This window comes from Gavia stellata, chromosome 6 (assembly GCF_030936135.1).
Source record: "Gavia stellata isolate bGavSte3 chromosome 6, bGavSte3.hap2, whole genome shotgun sequence".
In the NCBI taxonomy this organism is placed as follows: Eukaryota; Metazoa; Chordata; class Aves; order Gaviiformes; family Gaviidae; genus Gavia; species Gavia stellata.
In genome coordinates, this window is record NC_082599.1 from 30,355,644 (window position 1) to 30,372,842 (window position 17,199).

A 17,199-nucleotide genomic window follows, 5' to 3' on the forward strand; every position below is an offset into this window, starting at 1 on the left:
TATCAAAAAGGCAGAGAGATGGGGAGGCGGAGAGAAAGGAATTGTCCGTGGCATTTAGTTATAAGTGAAAACAGCTAGCCGTGAACTTTCTCATAATTTTTACTGACAGTTTGAAATGGGGAAATTTTAAAGTTAAAACATTCAAATCTTTGTTTTGCTAATTGCTTCGAAATCTAGTCTATGTGTGTGTTACAAATTTAGGAGGTCTGGTTTTAAAGAGGTGGAAGGTAGGGTAGGTGCTAACACAGAGAGGTACACCCATTTTGTTGAAAAGCAAAACCTGTTTTTTTCTTCATTGAGAAGGTGTGTGTGGGTTTTTTAGCATTTCTGATATCCTGTACCTTTTGGGGGCTTCATTTGTTTTTAAGGTTTCCCAGGAAAATGAGATGGGCTACTTCAATCCTTGAAATTAAAAGAAGGTAGACTTTCATTCTTCAAAAGCGTAAAAGACATTTATTCAATTTATGTAACTCCCATAATTTTAAATTTTTTTTGAGCTGTTTAGCATGCCTTTTCAGGTAGGAAGTGCTTTTCTTAATCCCCTGGTCCCCTTTTGTTTTCTCATACAGGATTGAAAATTGTTTCAAAACAGTATTTTTCATGCATTGAGCTGTAGTTCAATTCTTTGCTTAATATCAATTAGAAGACTGAGGATGGAATTTCTGTCCTCAAGTTGAGGTGCCTTATGTTAAGTGTCAATGCGTACTCTAACTCCTGAACTCCTGTTGCAGTCCTTTGAAAAGCTAATCAGTACTGTCAATGGAGCTTTGAGAGCAATTTAGTTGACCTAATTTATGATGAACTGAATAATACTGTAGGTGCCTTTAAGGGCATTAGTCAGGTCTTCATTGACTATAACAAGTGTTAGACTTGTAAATTTAGGTGTCTTGGAATGCTTGCAGAATTCCTTCCTCTGTCCGTGAAGTATTTGGAAAATAATATGCAGAATATATTCAATTTGAGATGCAGTAAGCTACTAAAAGTTCGTTTTATAGATTCTTGATAGACTTTTTTTTTCCCTAGCACAGTCTAATATTAACTCATGAGAAAAAAAAAATTGAATGAAAGTGTCTTTTGATGATAGTTATGAATGCCTATTTGAGAATTCCCCAAACGTTGTGTACAGTCAATACATGTAAACCCTAAAGCCGTGGAGCTCCCTGAAAATTCTTCTATAAGATTTTTTTTTTAATGATTGTACAGTTAGTCATGTTAAAGTGCAGAATGATTGTGACATAAAAATGATCTGCCTTCATAAAATAAAATTATGGCAAGTTTGTTTTTTATTCCAGAGGAGTGCCTTAAAAATCCCCGAAAGATTACTTCCTCATTTTGTTTAGTTTACTAAACCTTTGTCCCTACAAAAGGTAAAACTATAGCTGGCTTTCCTCCACAGGAAAATAGTTCCATAGTTCAAAATTCACTTGAATTTTAGTAGTTCAAAATCTGTCTAGAATTAATGGCTGCCATTCTTTTTAAAGTGTTATAGGCAAAGATTCCCTATAGTCTCACTGATATAAAGAGTACAATGTGTATATGTTTCTTTTGCAATAAAGTAAAATATATTAATCCAGAAGATTTAAATTGCTAGTTTATTCTGATAAGTTCTACAGTCTGTACAAGCTAATTGACTGAGGATGTTAGTTAATTTTTCACACTTACGGTTGAAAGTTTAGCTGCTCACAATTTATTTTGATAATAAATACTTAAAACTGTATGTAAAGCAGTTGTGAAGTTCTGTTTGAATAGGTGAGGTCTTGAAAAAAAAAAAAGCAAGCTGAGTAGGTGAAAGTAGTTGTTGACTATGATAAAAGTGTAAATTTCCCCAACAACAAGCTGAACTTCAAATCTATGGTAAATGCAATTTGGAAGTTTATTTGGCATTTTATTTGCATGTTTAACTGCTAGATATGTATACCAATTTGTAAATACAGTTATACAGTTTTAAGTAGAAATGAACATTTATTTTGATGTATTTTTTCTGTACTTTGATATTTTATAATGATAAGAGCAGGGACTATTTTAAATCAGAGTGGTTTTCAGTAATTTGTTTAAATAATTGCTTGCAACATCAAAATTTTATTAACAAATTTGGAACCTTTGAAGCTTTAGTTTGATTCAGTGATCATATATATATATACGTATGTTCAATAACTTGGAGATTTTTGCACTCCTGCCCAGGGGTCATTGGCTCATTGTATTACTTCTGAATGCATGAGTAATAAATGAAGACACAGACTAGCATAAAGAAGTTGCAGTCAAAACCAAAACGCAATGCAACAATTACTTTTTGTTCCTGTTGGCTTAATCATTCAACTCAGATGATTTCCAAATACAAATTGAGAAGTAGTTGAAGAAATAATTACTGTCTAATCATATAAACATTGCTTGCAACCCTGAGAATTATTTTTTTAATGTTAATAGAGACAAGATTTATTCTTAGTATCATTGACTTCAATCTGCACCTCGTAACTGGGTGCCCAGATCATGGGCATAGGCTGTATTATAAGACATCCTTTGTATTCCTATGCACAGCTGCTTTGTAGTTTGAAAAATGTGTTCCAGTAATAAGTGAGTCTATTTTGTAAACACATTGGAATCCAAGAATTTGTTCTTATTTTTGCAGGTTTCCTTTAGTAGGTAGATTGCTATGGCTGCAGACACCACGCTGTGTCCTGAAATTTGTTCTAATATTTGAGATTTTGAGTTTTTCAGAAAATGCAGTTTCTAGCACAGTATTGAATGAAGAGGCTTCTATTTATGAATTGGATAGAAATCGATGCGGTGACGTTTATCTGTGTTTGCCTGCAATTGGGGAGAATAATATGCCCATTTCCTGTGAACTGATTTTGATACTTAGCAGTTGTCTTTTCCCTAGAATCTCAAACCCAAGATGCCTGTTACCCTGAAATGCCCAGACAAAGCTGCTGGAATACCCCAGGGTTTTTCTTCATAGTTTTTGTTTGCAAGTTCAAGTTGTATTATAAATTGATATGTTTTCTCTACTTTTCTATAGCACTGTAGATATTTATTTGGAAGGAAGTGCACTCCTTTCACACCCTACGGGTGTCCCACCCAGGGACCCACGTAGTGATGATACTGGTGATTTGATTATTCTTTCCCTGAAGACCTTATTTTCTCTCTCCTTGTTGACTATTACAGAAACTGTTTTACTTCACAGGAAGGGGTCTTAACACCCTTGGCTTATGCCTTTGTGCTTTGCTGAAATGGAAGTTTGTGTCTACCACAGAACTTTTGAGGTGACTGGAAAGGGTTTTTCTGTGGTGGCCACCTCTGTATTTAATATGAAGTTATTCACTAGCTGTGAAAACGCTGCCCTTGAGTTGAGCCTACTTCTGGACACAAGGGCTCCCTTCCTTCCCTGGGGGACTCTTGCTCTGCTTGTAGCTACTGGTCAAAGGGCAGGTCCCATGCAATAGTGTGTCCCCTTCACAGGAAGGTGAGCCTTCCAGTTGCAAACCCTAAGTGGCTGAGTGCCAGCATAGTTGTTGACAAGAACCTGTTACCCTCTTTCAGAGGGTAAGCTAAGGGTCTAGATCTCCATTCTCCCTTGCTCCGCTAAGTTTTGGCTTTTCCAGCGCAAGGTAGCTTATCACTGTGCATGTTGCTCCATTACTCGTGCACCTGGGTATTTGGTACTAGAACCTTTTCCTTTTGAGTACCTGCAGTACTTTTCCTTTTGAGTACGCGGCTGCTTGCGTTAATCAACTATTACATGAAGTCTTCCATGGGAAAAGAAGGGTGATAACTCATCTGGGAGCAACTCTGCAAGCACTCATGTGCAACAGAGCAACATGGCCAAGAGTTAGAGGGGGATTCAGATTCAGACCTAGAGTTGTGGACCTTTAATAAACACTTTTACTTGCCTTACTGACAAGTTTTGAGATTGATAGAAATTCAGTTTCCTTTCCAGTGCAACTATTTGCTGTGTGATGTTCATATCACCTGCATGGCCTGTGTCACTTGTCCAAAAGCTATCTTTGCTTTGCAGACACATGTCCAAAAATCTATAAACTTTGTGGAGCAAATAACTGGTTCAAAATGACAGAAATCTGTAACAGCCTCTAAAAATGTGTAAGCAGCATACATGTAATGCTAATTTAATACGCACTCTTATACTTTGCATTCATCTTTTATGTCTAAACAGCCTGTAATTAATTAGTAAGTCAATCAATTAAAAATTTGTTCTCGTTTCGCATATCAACCAATTTTTAAAAAAAAAAAAAAAATGTTTACCTTGCTAGGGAAAAAATCTTTCTTATTGAATTTGTAGTAGTAATGTTGCTTTTCAGAGTCTTTCTGTGTGGAGATAATTCTTGTTTCTTTTTATAAAAATCTTCTTTAGGCACTAATCTGTCATTTTGGATAAACGCTTTTGTGGTAAGATCCTGTAATAGCAGGACACCCCCAACTGTGGTGTCAGTTTTTTTGACATACTGATTGCAGTGTGTCTGAAGAAAATGTCTGGTGCATATCATAGTGTGTGCCATAACTGTAGGTAGTACACTTGCCAGCTATTGCCCTTGGGTAAGTTGCTGTGAATTAAATAAGAAAAGTTCTACGTTTTTCCAACTGTTTCTTTTCCATCTCCTCTATTTGTTTCTTACTTTACCGGGATGTGTATGGCAGGGAATAAAATTTCTCTTGCTAAAAGCAATAGTGTAGTCTCCATATGATTTACAGTGTAGTAAAACGTTTTTGCATTTTAATTTTGCTGCTTACCCTGGTCTGCTGCTGTTTGGTGTAAAAATTCATTTTGTGAAATCATGTACTTTAGTACTCTCCATTTAGTAAATAAAAATACTGTTCTGAATTTACGGTGCGTGAATTGATTAATGTCTTTATTCTAAACTGTTGGTCCAGTTAAGGTTTGAATGTAACATATTTTAAATACTGTGATGTCACAGCATTTATTTTGGCAGACCTACAGTTTACTTTAAAGTTCATGTTTTCATGATCTTGTTATAAAGATCATGTTTCGGAGTATATGTAGATGTAGTTAGCATATGCAGATGTTCTGTTCGACTGGCAAAAAATTACCCTCCCAGAGAGACAGAGGAACAGATGCAGCCAAGGCAAGAATTAGGTCTCTCTTCCCATTTCCCTCAGTGGTATAAATTTCAGAACAATTGTTTTAATGGTAGCATTTTATAGTGTTTGCAATTTCATTTAAATGACAATCACATTAAAAAATCAGGTGTTGATGGAGTACAATGAATTTAAAATCAGGGAATAAAAAAGTTTGTTTTCTGTATAAAATGACATACATTCGAGAGGCAACTTGGCTGTAATCTTAATGCATAGATGCAATTTGTGGAACAGTAAATGTTGTGCATTTTAACTTGACTTTCATGTGTTTACAGTCATAGGTTAATACTATACTAAACCAGTTTTATTGTTTAGTGTAAGAGGTATTCAAAGAGGTGGCAGACGTGGAGTTGTGATACAGTAATCTAAAAATATAGAAACATGAGGATTTAATGAACTTTAGTTGTAAAGGGGCTCTCTGGTATTCTAAAGATCCAAAATTCAGAATTTCTGTGAACATTAAGGAAGGGCAGCATACATTTTAAACAAAGTGTTTAAAAATTGTTTTATTTCTTCAACGTATTTTTCCAAAGGGGTGGGTAGTTGACTTAATGCCAAATAGGTCACAGGTGCAGTGAAAATAATTGAAACCAAACATGTTGTTTACAAGATGTGTATGCTTTTCTCTGTTGTCCTTTCAATCCTTAGGTAGTCACACCATCTACACAACTGTGATGTTTTTAGAAAGAACCTAAAGATTACCTCCTGATGTTGCTTTGGAGATTTACTTGTAGCAAGCCCTTACATTGCTTTCTGTTCCAACACCAGCAATACCCAACAATCCATACAGCAAAGTTGCATTGGACAACTTTTTCTTGCTCATCAGCTTAACTGTTTAATACTAGAATGGAATGATGTATCAGGCAGCAGCTTTGTATCTCCATGTCTGTGCATTTTAAAATAAGTCATAAAAATGCTTTTTAAATTTTTTGTTAATAGGACCAAAATAATTCTTTCAGCATAGGAAAAGAAGGCAGACCTTTGAGTTGAACCTTTGTTGTACTCAGCAGTTTTAAGGATCCTAAAATGACGTATTTAAAGAGGTAATTGTCTGTTACAGATAAAAGAATATTACCAGGGTAAAAAATACAAAAATACAGCTGTTTTTAAAAACTCTGAACTCTTGATCTATATATTGTAAGTTTTCAGACAGATTTGGACAAAAGTGCATTTAGGTTTTTTATCAAGTGCCTTTTATACTGTAGGTCTGATTTAGTACACAAAAATTCAATTATAGCCATGCAGTAGAAAACACTTTTTTTCCCCCAGTTTCAGCTTACTAAGGGAAATATGAATCCCTTAGCATGACTGTCATAAAGTTACTTGAAATTGGAAAGTGAAAGCTGCTGAAAGTGTGGTCTGGAACTGCAAGTTCATCTCTTTAATGTGTGTTAATTAGTTGCATCTACTTGCTTGAATGTATTTGATAATTTGTTTATCCACAATTATAAATTTTGACAAGGTGTGTATAGCATTCTGTTTTTTAAAAATGTGATGTTAATCTCATCAAATTAGTTTTTCTGTTGGTAGGCAGTATTGCAACTTGTGGTAACAAGAGAAAAAATAAAATCAGTATGTTGAGAAATTTTGAAGACTTACTTTTTCAATTTTGACACTACAGATGCTTACTAGGTGAGCAGCATTCCTCAGCTTTGCCAGGGTTTTCATTATGGTTGCTAGTTAATAACCGGAAAGTAGATTTCTATTGCTTGAAAAACTGTAAGGTATTGAAGTTTTCTTTGTTTCACACTATGTTGGAACAATTTGGACCTGCTGCAGTTAGGCTGCAGAATTAGTAAACATCTAGTACAATAAAAACTGTAATGTTTATATATAGAAGTGGAACAACTTAGAAGAGACTGAGGTATTCATTTTGGAATAACTGTCACCAGTGATCAGAGCACTGGTTATGAGACAATAGATTAATATCCTTGCTCTGGTTTGGACTGGGCAGAGACTTCAGACTGTTTCACATCCCAGGTGAATGCTATAATGATTTTAGCTTGTCATTGTTCCAAATACACTTACTTGGACTGAAATTCAAAGTGTTAGTAAAATTGACGTATTTCTACAATAGGGCTTTGTTCTGAAACAGCTTTTGCCTTCATATCTCAATTGAAGTGGAATAAAATGGTTTTTTTTGTTCCTTGTACATTTGAAAAACAAACATTACATCTGCTCCTGTACACATCTGACATCATAATGTCAAATGACATCATCATTGTGTTATCTGTCATTCTTTGAATCAGGACAAACATATTTTGACATTGATTATTTTTTGTTCTGAGTTATTTTGCTGTTTTTGAATCATAAAAATTTTGTATTTAAAAATTGACAAAGAAGTTTTTTGCTTCACTATATATTTTTGCTAGTTTTTGAAAGGAATTTTATTCTCTTCATATACATATTGATTTTTGGTGTCAAAACCACATGCAAGTTTTGTCATCTTATATATTGTAGCTTTACAGACATTTAATGGATACAGCTGTTCAACAGATTTGTATTATCCATATGGATATTACATTGATGAAATTTGATCTCTCCTTTGGCTTCTGTTATCACTTAACAACCCAAAAGCAGCAAATGATTCTTTATAGCAATCATAAGAACAATTCTGGGTTAAAATACTTGTGTATCCTTAGCAAAAATAGAGCTTAATAAGAGTTTTCTAATTAATTTTGGGACTCAGCTCTTCATTTTGTTAAGTATTATTAGATCAAATTTAAACTTCAGCTGTTGGGTCCCAAGACTTAAGTAGAAATTGTTAAAGTATTACTGCTTCTGTAGTGCTAGGTAATTTTTAATAAGTATGTTTAGGAAAATGTTGATATTTTAAGAAGTCTGTAGGAATTACTAAAAGCTTAATTATTCATCAGCTCTATTATATCAATGGGCTGTGTGTTTGTACATTAATATAATTGCTTAAAAGTAGCTTTACTGGCATGTATCCAAGATTGTGTTATTAGAACTTAAAAAATTACTTTCTGGAATACTACTTAAAGGTGGTACCACATTATAAAGAAAACAAAGTTACCTTATGTGTGAGCTATATGGTATTTTATATACCTAATGAAACTTGTCTGTGAATGTACTTCTGTGCATTACTTGTCCTTTGATTCTGGAATACTTTTATAATGAAAAGAAACATTCTGGCATCTTATTTTAATTCTTATTGACGAACCTCATTCTGTAATGGAAGACTATATTTTTTAAACGATTCCTACAGTGTTATTGCTTATTTCCTGAATATAGTTTTAGTCTATTAGGTAGAGCTCTGTTTCTGTCACAAAGGGAGTTAGAGCACTGTTGCTATTTTATTACAGTCAGTGGGTAATGAACCAAAGTAACAAATCATGTTGCTATTTAATTGCAGAATTCAATAATTTAACTGTTCTGCAAGCACAAATGTTGACTTGATCGCTGTTTTGATAAATAGCTGAATTTAATCTTTTAGTAAAGTCTCTACTGTGTTTTAAGTGTTGACAGTGAAATAATGTTTTTCTCTTATTGAATAACACATAAATGTTCAAAATGTGGCATATGCAGAAATACGGTTTTGTGGTGATAAGCTTTAAGATTTTTCTTTTTGCCATTTGCAGGATTAATACTGCTACTCTTATTCTTGTGCAAAACTTAAATAACAAGCTTCTAAATCGCTTTAAAACATGCACAGACACCTTAACAATCATAAAGAATACAGCTGATGTACCAAAGAAGAATGGAAAAACTGAATGATTGAGTTTAACCATAATTTAAAGCCAGGTGAAAATGAGCATGGTGATTGATGAAGTATATATTTTTTTTTTAAGCAATCTGGTGTCTCAAAACTGTCAATCTGTGCTCTGCAAACTGTACTTTGGTTTTGAAGTTATAGAAAGTCTTTTAAGCTCAGTCCTACAACCCGTACAGTATGCAAATAGTGTTTTTTATTTCATGTGTATATTCTCTTTTAGTTGATTTGGGTGCTCAATGAAAAGTGGAGTGCATATTTGTTGACTGGATACTACTGGCATAATCAACCTCTAAAAAAAAAAAAACCAACCCCAAAAACCTCCAAAACATAATGTTCATTTTCAGATTAGGGAGAAGAAGAAAGATAGGAATATCCAAGAGAAGCCTGCAGATGGTCACAAGTCTGCAATCTGACCAATGATACACATGGATTCTTCACTTCGTGCTAGTATTCAAGAAACCATGTTATAATTTGGCTTAGACTGTTGATCCAACTGAAAGCAGACTTCACAGGTTGCATGGGAAGACAGGTAGCTCAACATAAGCCCTACACCTGCCACACTGGAGGAGAGGAGTGGGATATAGTGTACAGGATCTTCTAGGGTAATAATAAAGGAATGAAGAACCATTCTTGTAAATATTGCCATAAAAGTATGTAATTGATCAGTGTTTTATTGGGATTTTTTAAAGTTTCCTTAGCTTGTTGCATTTAACTTGAAAAATATTTCTTTACTTGAAAAAATGCTTTTGAGTTTTTCTCAGTTTTTGTTGGTTGCTTTAAGTCTTGTTTTCTTACTTTCCTTCTTAATGGATAGTCTGGAAGAACACCAAGCATTGCTAAAAGAATTAAGTAAACCAGCCTTTTTCTTGTCTTTCAGTTGTAATCTGAGACAATCACATAAAATAGATCACTTCTTAGAATTAGGGTCTCTTTAAAATCCAAATTCTGCACTAAAGATAATCTTTGCAAAAATATTGTAAGCTTTCTTGGGACTTTCAGTATCATTCCTCCTGAATGTATATGTGTGTATGTTTCCTGCTGAAATGATGACTGACAACTGTTTACTTTTACAGTTTCCTTATATTGGTCTTCCATTTTTCATGCATGTAGGTTGCTATGGTGTTGATGGAGAGAGTGATTCTATCATGAGCTCAGCTTCAGAAAATTCCACAGAACCTTGGTTTTGTGATGCATGCAAATGTGGTGTCACACCTAGTTGTGAACTGTGTCCTAACCAGGATGGGATCTTCAAGGAGACTGATGCAGGCAGGTAAGACTGAAGAAGTGATGTTTTGAATTTGATGTCAGCTTACATTTAAAAGATTGGGTTTTGCCCTAGTCTCTGCCTATAGAAGACGGTGTCATAAATGAAACTTTATTGTTGATGTCCTCTCTTTCTCACCTCACTTTTGAGTTGGGTTCTCTTTGGATAGTCAATCACCTAATATTTTGTGTGCTCATAGTATTCTTCATGTCCATTATAAAATTAGGAAGATGTTTTCTTAAGGTGAATTTGAGCATGGAGATCTACGGACCTATAAGCAAAAGATGTACCTAGGTGAAACAAAGATCACCATTTACTTCAGGGACTGATAAATCCTGTCACCATATATTATATGTGTATAGATGTATTACTGGATATACTAGAAGACCTTTGTTTGTTCCCTTTAACTACTTGTGATATGCGTCATTTTTAACAAAAAAACATACTAGTGAACGTGATGGGAATCTTGAAAAAGAAACTTTTTTTGTTTGTTTGCATCAGGAATGCAGTTTACATTTAAACAAAAAAGCTTCCTGTGTAGAGGAAGTTAATATCCCATAAACTCTTACTCAGTATTCAGACATATGCAAGGATAACAGCATGAAAGACTTCTCTCACTTAATCAATGGCTTGAACTATTGACAGCAGGGGCTGGGGATCAGAAACCTAAGAAAAATTGGGTAGTTATTTTGGGTTTGCTCGAGCTTGGAGGTTGCAGGGAGAAAAGCAGGGTTTGAGCCCCTTGAGCCTCACTGCTGAATAGTAGTATCATGTTCTAGCAAGGACAGCTACTGGGGTTGGTCACAGTGGTTCTCTGATGGTGACTGAGCTTGTAGTATTTGGTATCTGCTGTCAGTCTCTGTGGAATTTGAGTATGTGTTCTGCTAGTTCAATTTAATCAGCTTCCAGAAAGCTGCATTTTATGCCTTGCTAGTGTTGTGCTTCTTTCATGGTTAATCCTGAAAAGTCACAAAACACCAGAGTGCTCTTCTTCAGTTAATAATGCCACAACAAAGAATGATGAACTCTGCAGCAGAGGGGGGAAACACCTTCCAGAGTTTGTGTCGTACTGAATTGGGAGAAGTACGTGGCTATTGGGAAAATCAAAGCATGGGCTCCATTTCAAGGACGGAAAAGTAGACTTTATCCTTTCTGTAGTATTCTGCTTCATGCAAGGTAGCCTCACTGCAACCTTGTACAAACTCTGCTCAAGTCTATTGTCTTCTAAGTATGATAGAAGTGGGAGGACAACTCCATGCATCTTTTTAGGAGAGCTAAGGACTGGGTGTCCGTGATGTCAGCTAATGGAATAAAGTAACAAAATTATATTGAAGTTGTGCTAAAGATATTCAGAGAGACCTAGTATATTGTAATTATTTTGAATTATGAGAATTAATTATATCTTTATTTTTGAGAGTATGCTTCACTTCTGATAATTTCCAGCCAGAGATGGGCTTTTTAGGAAGGACTTCAGGTCTAATTTGAGAGTAAGCAGATTAATTCTCATGTGATGTCTTCCATTCCTGTCACATTTGGAAAATAAATTAAGATGTAGATATTAGCGGTAACTAATTTTCTGTAATAAAGGAGAGAGCAGGATTATCAGTGATGGCTGATTTATGGCTAGTGTTACTGTTATGGGTTTTTCTGTTTTGTTTTAAGACCATGACAGTTAAGTTTTTCTTCCATACCTTTTACAGTTATAAAATGCAGGTGTGTGGTAATATACAAAGCTTTCAGATGCTTAGCCTGTCTTCAGCTTTTCATTGATTATGTTAACATGGAAAGGCAGTAATGAGTTGGTAAGGCTGTTCAGAGGAAAGAGAAGCTTTCTTAATCCTGTTTGAACAGATCTGTTTGAAACGTAGGAATACAAAACTCTGCAGTCATATCTTACTGATGATGATGGATGAGCTGGAAAATATCCAGTTAAATATTCCATATTAGTACAAATACTTTAAGTAGTCTAAAATTCAGAAATGTCAACAAGTGTTACTGTAAAACCTTCTGTGATTTTTTTGGATATGAATTCATAGACACATTACTATTTACACTCTAGCTATGTATTGTAGAACAACTTTTGTACTAGGAAATTGCAAGGTATAACCATGTCCTTGCTCTTTCTTCACCCACTGGTTTATAGTGGTCTTCATGGTTTTTCTTACTCATTGTGAAGAGTTCCCTGGTTAGATTTGCACAAATGCTAGGAAGTAAGTTAAAATGAAGTAAAAAGTTTAATCTTATCATCTATGTTAGTAAGCTTTTGTATATGTATCACTTAAGTATACAGCTGTCTTGTAATGTGTGCATAAGCATATCCATATCTGTCTTCCCCCTCCCCCTTTTTTTTTTTCCCCCAGTTCTTTGGTGTTTGCTGTATTTTTTTTTTTTTTTTTCCACTTTCTGGTCTTACACAGACTTTACTGTTGCTAATACTGTAACAATCTGGTCCTGCCATCATTAAAAGCTCAGCAGAACTCAGGATGATGTTTTGGAAAACTTTTTTTGACGTACTGTGTTGTCTGTCTTCAGAAAACGAAACACAATATTAAAATGTCGTAAGTTGATTCAGGTTTTGTGGATTAAATTGTATATGCCCTTTGCATTTCTCTCTTAGTTTGTATTTTTTCCTGATAGCAAAAACAATTTGTATTTTTTCCTGATAGCAAAACCAATTTGAATTTGTGTTCAGAATAAAGAGATAATGAGGGTATTCATAACACTGAACTTTGACCATTTGATGCAGATGCTAGCAATAACTTTTGGAGGTATCTACCTTTCTCCACTGAATATACATAGAGCTCAGCTTCTCAATTTGTAGCTGAGATGCATTTTAAAGATATACATACAGCATGTAAAAGAATTTTTTTTTCCGTTCATGTATTCTACATGCATCTTATAAAGGGGAAACAATGAAAGAAGAAAATACTGTGCTATTTAAGAAAAAGTTACACAAGTGAGTCGGGATTTGAAGTGAATGATTTTTACCTCATAGAAGCAGTTGTGCTTCTTTTTATATACTTTTGGGGTTCAGATGCTCAGTTTCTGGTCTGTCTTAGGTTCATCAGTGTCTGTGCATCTCCCTTACAAAGCTGTTACACAATTAAACAAATGTACTTCTCAGTCCTGTTTTCTATTTTAATAATAATGCTGCTATATGGAAAAAATTTTTTGAAAGACTAAAGTCAATTGCCTAACAGTTAGGAAATGTGAGAATCAATATCACCTGGCAAATTTGATTTCAGCCTTTTTACTCCTGTGTTCTGTAAGGCAGCTTAAGCACTATATATGTGATTTCCCATATAACCATAATAGAAACTACAGTCAGCATTTTAAAAAGTGCTTGAATTTCTTCCTGTAAAACGGTAGTATGCTTTTGGTTAATGTGGAAATGTTTTCTCAGTGACACTGGTTCTCTGTGCAGAAGCACATGCGTGCTTTGGTGATTGTGGGCATTAACACATTAATTTATTATCATTACTTTTGTATTTTTACCTGCTAGATAATGTGATAATTCAGCTGTCGTGAATAAGTTTATTCTCCCAGATGAATAGAGCATATGTACTATAAAAACCAAATACTAACTACTATGTGAAAATTCCTGTGCTCTCTTCCTTTCTATAATTTATTTACAAATTTGATTTCTGAAGGGTAATGGGGCACTACAGACTAAGGGTAGGGTCTTGGGGCAGGCAATGTTCATTATGTTCTCACTGTACTCGGTAAACTGCAACCCCATTCAGTTCTTTTCTTGAAATACTAGCAGAGAGGGACTACTGAATAACAGAATCCTTTAACTCACCATTGCTCTTCATCCCCTTATCACCTTTTTAAAAGAAATTTTTCATCTGCATCGGTGCTGGAAATTACACAAAGGCAAGACCAAACCTATTCATTTTCTCTTCATAATCAATAATCAATAATTTCTCTGTTCCTATGTGAAAGGTGAATCATTAGAATAATGAGGTGCTTAATTTCTCAGCAGAAGCCTTTTCATGTTAAACTCTCAGTTTCATAAGCATAAATGTGAATTTATTAAATTTTGTTTCCCAAAATGCCATTATCCAAGAATATGAATTCTGTCCTTGTTTTGGTATGGAGTTTTTCTTCTTCCCTAATCAACATCTGTCATCATTGCTCCAAGCTAAATGTAAGTAACAAGGAAGATTATTCTTCTTTGATTACCCAATTTGTCTTAATTACAAGCTTCTGAAACATGTGCAGCTAAACAAATGAGCAGGAAAATATTTAGAACTGGTATTAAAGGCAGCTGAAATTGCTTCAGCTGTGAACTTGACTGACTTGTGTATGTTTTTGAATAAAGATTCAGGTCTGAGTTTGAATATAGGTGGTTAAAGAAATGAGGCACTTGTGTGCCAATCACACTGGAATGGCAGTTTAAATCTGTAATACTGTAATACTTGGGTGATATGTACTAAAACATTTTGAGAAGGTCAATATGAAGCAAGCAGCCAGCTGTTGAGTTTATCATAGATAAACTCCTACAGAGTGCAGCAGCATTTAATACACCAGTGGAGCATGAAAAAACTGTGCAAATTAAATGGAGAAGCAGCTGCTTGTAGAAGATGTGTATCTCTATATTGAACTTTGGAGGGTACATTTAGGAGGCTGTATTAAAACTTACTATCAAAAATCTCCATCCAAAACCTTGGATTTTTGTTAAGAATAGTAATTGTGGAGATGTGTAACTTCTGTTTATACAAATCTGTTCTATATAACACACTTTAAATCAATGGAAGAGTATAGAAAAGAAGCCCTACAGAATTCAGATGGTTTTTATTTACAAACAGGCAGTCTCTTTATCTCAAGTTTACAGGTCTCTTTCTGTGTGTGGTATTTTGCTTTTTAAAAAAGGAAGTATTTTGATTACTTTTGGAAATGAGTAGAGTATGCTTGTTTAAATGAGGTAATTTTAGTAAATGCATATTTGCCAAAATTCACATTTATGCACACACACATGCTTTTTTGTGGAAGAGTATTTCATAAAGATACTGTAGTGATTTAGGCCAAACTATTGCCAATTCTGGATACAGCATGGAAGGGCAGGGATGGTTCCAGGTGCTCCATTGCTCCCCACAGGAATAACTTGTGCCTCTATTGCATTTGTGGGGAGGCAGACAGAAGATGCACTTTTCATGTGGTAATGAGAAGAATCTTATTTTTTGCATATAACATTGTGTTAAGTTAGGGTGTTGTGCTGGCACACTGGAGTGTTTATTCTGTAATAAAAACAGTGATGAGCTTTACTCCCTATCTGAGCAGAAAGAAATTTGGCAGAACACTTGAGTATCTCAGCTTGTTCTCTGGCAGCTAGCATGCTGTCATATTTGTACCATGTTATTTAAAGACAAGGTTGTAACTCATCTTTAAACTTTAAATTTTCATTGAGTCTTCCAGTAGTTACAGTGCTGTGACCTGACTGTTTTGTGGATGTGGAGAAACCTAGTAAAACCTGTAAAAACAAAGGAATGCAGTTATTGCATGTAAATGTGTATTTGGGATATACATTCTTCTCATTGTTTTAGGTTTTCATGTTTTCAAGGGAATTTACCACTTAGCACCTCAAACTTGAGTGATGTAACAACAGGACAAAAACTTGTTTGCAAATACACAGGTGAAAAGAGTCTTGTCAGATATGACGCTATGGATCAGTCAGTGTTGTGACTTATGTTAGATTTACTGAGGAATTTCTTATAGAGTGAAGTGAGTTAATGGCTGTTTCTTGCTGTTACTGGGATTTTCCTGTTATCCGGTTATTATAATGGACTTTTTTTTGGGAAAATACTAAATAAACAGTCTGTCCAATGATTTTGTAGAGCACAAGATAATTGTTTTCTTTTGTAAAGACTTAAATGTATATGTATTTTTGAGCTTGGTACTGAACCTTTCATATCTTGGTTTTTTTGAATTTCTGTTTGGATGTATAAGTCATATATAATTAACATGAAACTTAATAGTTCTGAATATGATAAAATCCGGCGTTGTAGGTCTAAGGACCACTGATGAGAAACGTGCTGATTTGGGAAACATGGGAAATCAGGGTTACATGTAGCTCCTGATTAGTATAACCGTGAGCTTCAGTATTTCTCTCATCTATAGACAGCCAGTTAGTAACAGGTAACATGCTGTCTAAGTGCAGCTAAAACCAGGATCTTATTGCTCTGGTCCCAACTGAATTTTTTTTATTGACACACAAAACAAAAAGGAGGGAGAAGACATAGGCTAAACAGTGGTAGAAGATTGGAAAAAAAGAGCACAGCAGCATGGATGCAGATTTAAGTAGGTGGTAACAGGTCTGTGCTGAATCCCTGGTATTTAGGGAGGTTGGAAAATTGCAGTATGTGGGTAATAAAAGTGCCAAGGGAAGAAGTGTTTCTGGCATCATCACGAGTCTTCTTGAATACAGGGAGTAGATTCTATGATTCTATTAGAATAGAACAGAAGTTTTAGTCTTCACTAGTGATATATTTACTGTTAAATATTAATGGCAGGGAAGATCGTAAAGTGCTGAATTAACGTACTTGATAAGGGTCAAACACAGGATATTTCAGCTCATTTGCATCCGAAGTCTCTAGTATCTCACGTCATCTGGGAGCTCACAGGTTGAAAGTGGTAGCTACATACATCTGCAATTGTAAGGCTGTTTTCCTGAATATTTTAAGATAACAGAAAGTAGCAACCTTGACCTTCTGTTTGTGACAGTTTGCTCCCACTTAGTGACTTAGCAAGGTGTAGCAAATAGTTTCTGGAATTTTGATAAAACAGATTATTTTGGATAGGAACACTTTGGTTTTTTGGAGTAGTTTGTCTCAGTTGATTTGAGTCATGCATGCTGTGTAGAATAGATTTTGAGTTTGTCACTAACTGATGGTTTGTGACAACGAGAGTTGGATCTTTTAGAAAGTGTTCATTACGTAAGAAGAAGAAAATGTGTCTTCTGCTGCAAGGCTGTCTTTTGGTAACTGAGAGTTTCAGGAGATTATGAAGATGTCTGTCAAAGTCAGACTTGAGGCTGAAGCTGTTATCATTGTGTTGTATTTAATTACTAGACACTGAGGTCCAGATTCTTGCT

The 17,199-nt window shown here is 34.9% G+C and overlaps 1 protein-coding gene across 4 annotated transcripts in view; it reads left to right on the top strand.

Moving 5' to 3' along the window:
* The window catches only part of PHF14 (PHD finger protein 14), a 170,410-nt gene that overhangs the window by 17,261 nt on the left and 135,950 nt on the right, over positions 1 to 17,199 (top strand). For all 4 annotated transcript variants that reach the window (XM_059818512.1, XM_059818514.1, XM_059818513.1 and 1 more), the window contains exon 5: positions 9,953 to 10,112. In XM_059818512.1, coding sequence (XP_059674495.1) covers positions 9,953 to 10,112 — 160 coding nt within the window. The remainder of the gene's footprint in view (positions 1 to 9,952; positions 10,113 to 17,199) is intronic.